The sequence below is a fragment of the Sinocyclocheilus grahami genome, unplaced genomic scaffold, assembly GCF_001515645.1.
Source record: "Sinocyclocheilus grahami isolate Dianchi unplaced genomic scaffold, SAMN03320097.WGS_v1.1 scaffold230.1, whole genome shotgun sequence".
Lineage (NCBI taxonomy): Eukaryota > Metazoa > Chordata > Actinopteri > Cypriniformes > Cyprinidae > Sinocyclocheilus > Sinocyclocheilus grahami.
The window spans coordinates 2,876,566-2,882,448 of record NW_015505409.1 but is presented as its reverse complement, the minus strand read 5'-3'; the positions used below and the strand labels follow the sequence as shown (position 1 = coordinate 2,882,448).

Here is a 5,883-nt window from a genome sequence, read left to right as displayed (position 1 = left end):
GTCCTGCAGAGTTTAGCTCCAGCTTGCCTCAACTGCTAAACTGCAGTTGAGGAGCTAAACTGGACCGAGTTTGGGCACCCCTGCACTACATGGAGGTGATTTTAGACACACAGTATGTTAAACTGTATGAGGATAGCAAATATCAAATGCCAAGTGCAGCTAATGTCACTAGTTTTCACCTCGGGGTTATCAGAAAAGTTGTGCTGTCAGCATTATATAATGTTCATTTCATTTGTGCAATGATCTGTTGGATCAACTTCAGCACTACTGATTATATCACAAACCATTTTTGCAGGGCAAACATACCATTTGCTCAGTCTTCACAAGCACCTTTAGGATGCTAAGGTCATCCATTTGCTTAGCTGTGTGTCAGACCAGATTCGTGATTTAACGCTTTACAGACAGACACTGACTAGAGCCGTAGAGAGTTCATCGGACGGAGGCCATTTGAAGAGACGAATGAAGCAATGTTCAAACAAGTGTCTGTTGCGTCACGTACAACATCCTATGTCCAAATTATGAGGTGAAGCAACTAAACGTTCAAAAAACTTAAACTGCAGTGTGAGCCAGGGTCAGAAATTAACTTCTTGTCCCCTGGAATTGATTTCCAGGGGTATTATTTTAGATTCGCGAGGGCAATTTTTAATTTAAACTTAAATTTAACCAATTGCTTCAATCAATCAAAATACTTTTTAACAGTCAGTTAAATTGATCACGTTTCTTCTCACCAAACTGGAGCACCATTATCTCACTGCCAGGAATGACATGCTGCTTGCAGCTCTTATTCATGGTATAAAACTGAGCTGAGTGTATAGATCTTGCTACACTTGTTTACCACTAATCGGAGGTTTCACTACTAAGAACAAGTTTCATAAAGACAAAAATATGTTACAGACAGCGCAAATAATACCACAGCAAGCGACATCGCAGGTGAACACTCCTGATGAAAATTACACAGTACAAAGCAACCCTGATGTAGAAACCTAGGCATTCACTACGCAAAAATACCAGTTAAGGTCTAGACTTCACAAAGATTCAGTGCTTTCTAATGCAAAACAGTCAATGATGCAAAATCCTCAACACACAATAATTGGCACTGGTGCAGTCAACTGGGATCTATGAGACAATGTGAGAGTGAACTGTCTTTGCAGTTAAATCAGTACAACTCCCTTATCTATAATGTAACCGACATGAATAAAATGCATAATATTCCACAAATAAATTAAGGACTCGACGCGTTACTGCAACTTACAGGAATGAAATTAACTGCTAAACAGTGCGGGTAGGAAAACACCTGTCATACATATTTCTATACAAGCAAACTCAGCACATTCACTCCGCATGGAGTACACTTGAAATCACAGCTAATGATAAAACGGTCATAAGATCCAGAGCATTTTCCATGGTAGGTATATTACTGTGGCTTCTCATTCATTACAGATATGCAAATACACAAGACAATTTTAAATACAGGAGTGTTTGCTGAGACATGTATATGTGTAATTATTATTAGTTGTCTCCAGTACTTGTACAATAATGCTGGTACATTGCAAGTACACAAGAGTTTGCTATTTGGAGATTCCTCAAGGCTGGTGCTTATATGATTTCCTTCACACATTCATACAGTACAAAATGGGCCTTCTTGATATTAGTGCATTCCAGTAGGCTTGAGTTACAGTACGTCACAGCATTGAACTGTGATTGGTGGAAGGGTGAGGGACAGTTTCTGGACTAAAATCAGAGAAGTGCAGGAAGAGTGGTCAATATTTTTGGCTCCTTGAAGAGAAAGACTGTACATTTTGAACATGTATCTGCTAAAAGTGAATTTCATCAATGTCTAAAAACAGTATAGAATGGCATCGACACTGACAGGAAGACTAAACGCCACAAAACTCTCACTTTGAATGAATGACGTCTTTAAAATAACTGGCTGGAGACAAACATAACATAAAAAATTATAATTTAGTAGCAGAAATCACCTAAAATAAAACAAATGCATAAACACCGATTTCACAGTAAACACAACCTTTTACAATATGACGCACAACAAAAATGTTCCCAGTATAAAAAAAAACAACTACTTCCAATGTACACTACTGTTCAAAAGTACGTGGCCCGTAAACATTTTTCATTTTAAAACAACTGTTTTCTATTGTATTATATTTTAAAATGTAATTTATCCATGTGATGGCTGAGTGTCACATGATCCTTCAGAAATCATTCATATATTCTGTTTTGTGCTCAAAAAAACATTTCTTCTTATAATCAAAGTTGAAAACAGTTGTGCTGCTTAATATTTTTGTGAAAACCATGATACATTTTTTCAGGATTCTTTAATGAACTGCAAGCTTAAAATTATGAAAAATGTAATACATATTGGCTGAATAACAATATTAATGTCATTTAAAAAAATCTTACTGACTCGAAACTTTTCAACAGTAGTTTTAAATACAGCAGTACTAATCATGTAAAAAAAAAAACTAAATAATAATGGCATTTTATGGAATGAAAATATACTTGAAACACTGACCATTCATAATATTTCTCTTAAAATGTAAAAACATATATAAAAATTTTAAATTACAGTATTTTTTAAATCTATGAAGCAGGGAATAAATGTTCGAAATATATTTTTAAAAACATGCAAATTAGCTTTGGCTACAACGGTTTAGCAAAGTTGCAAAAACATGACGAATTGAAAACCAAAAAGTGGAATGAAAGTTAAAACTGCAAAAAGAATAAGTTAGATTAGTTATCAGGCATTTCAAATAGACAAAATAGCACTGTGGATCAAACCATAGAGGCCACTTTCTTAAAACGATTTTAAAGCAGCACTAATAGGTAGTGGGATTAAAACAATATTTAATCAATCCCTTTCTAGACGCGTATTAAAATGGTACATATAATTAATACAATGATCTCATGCTGAGAACAAAGTGCATGACCAGGTATTACCCTGAATGTACTTATCTGAAGCACATGAGAACATCTCGCTCTTGGCTCAAGTTAAACAGAGATACTGGTATACATTGCAGCACTGTTATTTTGCTGCCAGGAACACTGGTCTGATATCCTCACGCTTTCTGATGACTAGCTGCTTTCCGAAAGCGATTTCCACATACATCTCTATCCCTGATCGGTCCTGAACTCAGAGTGACCTCAAGAAGAGACAAGGGAGAGATGAAAAAAAAACAAAAATGCAGTGATACTGACTATTCTTCACACTTTGAGTGTTTCCGAATCAACTCTCAATCGCATTGCCTTCATGATTGATAAATAACACACACTTATATAAACTGCCCTAACTCTGCGCAATGGACTAACACACTCAACTCAAGGCTTGCAGACACACACAAACCCACAGTATACAAAAAAGTCCTGATATTTACTCAAAAATGGTGCGGCTACAGTAGAAGTGGACACTAACAATACATTCCACAACAATAGGGTGCATCTAATAGACTCTTTTCAGCATATCAACTGGGGGATTTATGTCACATACAATTCTTGCCTGACTAAAATTGGGACATCCTGAGAAAAAGAAACCAAAACTATTTTTTCTTCTCATCCCATCTCACAAACCCCAGCTCTGACCCTCAGCCTGGGGCTGAAAATCATTTCATTGGTCACTGGAGCGCTCTAGGTTTTCAATCACTCGGCTCAAGCGGATGTTAAGGAGGCGGATCTGGGTATCAAGGTGGTCGATCTTCTCCTCCAGAGTTCCAGGTCCACCCCCTTTCCGCCAGTATGCTCCCAGCGGTCCCGTCATGAAGTACACGGCCATGATGAAGCACAGCGGCAGCACCGCTTTCTCCGGGTCGCCCTCGAATTTCTGCAGAATGTACAGGCAGGAGAGGGCAAAAAGGGCCACGCGGGCCAGCCAGAAGAAACGGCCAAACACTGCGTGGAGGATGTAAAAGAAACCGCTCAGGAACAAGGACAGGAACCAGTAAGCCACCAGCAAGGCTGCCACCAGGAGGAGTGCGCGAGCAGGAGAACTGGACACAGACGATGGGCTGAAGTAGTGCGTCAGGTTAGAGGCTGAGGAGAGAGAGAGAGGGGGAAAAATAAAACAGAGACAGACGGAAATAGAAGCAAAGAGAGGGAAGGGAGAGATATGAAGGAGGTTTTAAGGACATGATTTTTTGCATCACACACAAACAGTGAAGATGTGCTATTTCAGTCACTGACATACATAACTGCAGCATTTCTGAGCCAGACTTACAGTCGATGCCCATTACATCGAGCAGATCCACCCACAGCTTCCACAAGGTGTCCAATAATGAATCGACTCCATGAACAAACTTCTCCGTAGTTTTTGAGAAGAACTGCAAAACATTGACAAAGGTTTTTTAATAAATTAAGACTGGAAAAAAAGTTATATATAGTGTAAATATTATAAAACACGCAAAGGTCACAGAAGAAAATCACCCGACTACCTATAAATTTAATCTAAATTAAATTAAATATAAATTAAAACAGATTATTTTTTAGATTACACTGCATTGTGACATTACTTTCATGACAATTAAGCATATCCCTTTTTTACATTTAGTATAATGTGTGGCATTTTATTTATTTATTTATTATTTTCAAGTGACGATTCATTTAAAGCGATCTTTTAATCTATTGCATTAAAAATATTGTTATAATACAAGGTTAACAACAACAACAAGTGTCAGTGTGTCTGTAGTAGTTTTTAAACGTGCTTTATAAATAAATTGAGACTTGAGACAGTGTTAGTAATAATAACAATAATAATAATTTGCTTTACAGTAATAAGAATGAGATCTTTTCCATTATGGCAAAGATAGATTTTCTCATAACATATAGCCTAGTACAGTACAGTACAAAAGCCCATTAATGCACATTCAAATATTTAGCTAAATTAATTAAAATAGCACACACCCATATATTATATATATATATATAAAACAAGTAAATAAATTATTGAAAATTAATAGTCAAAAATTATTTTTGAGGGCATTTAATGTGCATAATTAATAGACTAATAATTAATGAAATTATTGTTACAATCATATTTTAATTATACAATATAAATCACGCATTTACTGAAGTTATTATTATAAAGCGTTACCGATAAAAGTCCGAAATAGTGGCAGCACTAGTGACCGAGACTAACAGAAAGACGCTCATCTACAGCACGCTGTCTAGGTAGGCAGCACACTAGATTTTGAAACACAGCCATTGACAGCTGCTGATCTCTTCGGGCCTTAAACCAGTGCACCTGCAAACAAAACTACATTTTTAAACTGCATGAAAATTCCGCACGATCTTCTATGGACCTTGTACAGAGCCCTGATGTTCTCCTCTCCGAAGATACTGCCGAGGGTTTGGTAGAAGCCACTGGCCGCCCTCCTGAAGCTGTTCTGGCTGCTGGAGTCTTTCCTGCTTCGCGCCGCCTCAGTCAGGAGGACCAAGGCCAAACACACGCTCAAAACCACGGCCAATTTCGCTCCCTTCATCCTCGTAGGCGACCTGACAACCGGTGATGTGCAGTGGAGAAACTTCTGGATGGCAGCGGTCGAATAGAGCTCACAATACACTGAATAAAGAGGTGTGATGTGCCGGAAGAAGCTGCGCGCGACTAGAGAGCGAACTGCAACAGTGAACGGTACCGGAAGTCTGAAAATATTTTAAAATAAAAGTTCTTAAAATTGGCCTAATTATAGTTTTGCAACCATGGTTTAAAATGTAAAACACTGTTTTTGGCTAAGGCTAATACCCAGAATTGAAGATTAAAAGGTACAGATAAATAAATAAAATTAAACAATAAAACTAAAAGCTTCATAAAACAAGGAATGCAGAAAAGGAGACTGTTCTCAAAAAAAAAAAAAAAAAAAAAAAAAAAAAAAAAAAAAA

General features: G+C 37.2%; 1 protein-coding gene across 1 annotated transcript; it reads right to left on the bottom strand.

Annotated features, from left to right (window-relative positions):
• Positions 1 to 2,497: 2,497 nt before the first annotated feature.
• On the bottom strand, positions 2,498 to 5,628 carry LOC107597360 (BRI3-binding protein-like). Its single transcript, XM_016288378.1, has 3 exons — positions 5,307 to 5,628; positions 4,226 to 4,328; positions 2,498 to 4,041 (listed from the first exon to the last, which is right to left on the bottom strand). Exons 1-3 carry the CDS (start codon positions 5,484 to 5,486, stop codon positions 3,620 to 3,622), a joined length of 705 nt encoding a protein of 234 aa, XP_016143864.1. The 5' UTR covers positions 5,487 to 5,628; the 3' UTR covers positions 2,498 to 3,619.
• Positions 5,629 to 5,883: the final 255 nt, after the last annotated feature.

What these genes read in the sequence shown, in the direction of transcription:
- LOC107597360 (XM_016288378.1), bottom strand. Translation starts at nt 5,486, where the DNA reads ATGAAGGGAGCGAAATTGGCCGTGGTTTTGAGCGTGTGTTTGGCCTTG. An exon ending in ACATCAGGGCTCTGTACAAG is followed by an intron (nt 4,329 to 5,306) that starts GTCCATAGAAGA and finishes AATGTTTTGCAG; the next exon opens with TTCTTCTCAAAAACTACGGA. An exon ending in CGATGTAATGGGCATCGACT is followed by an intron (nt 4,042 to 4,225) that starts GTAAGTCTGGCT and finishes CTCTCTCCTCAG; the next exon opens with CCTCTAACCTGACGCACTAC.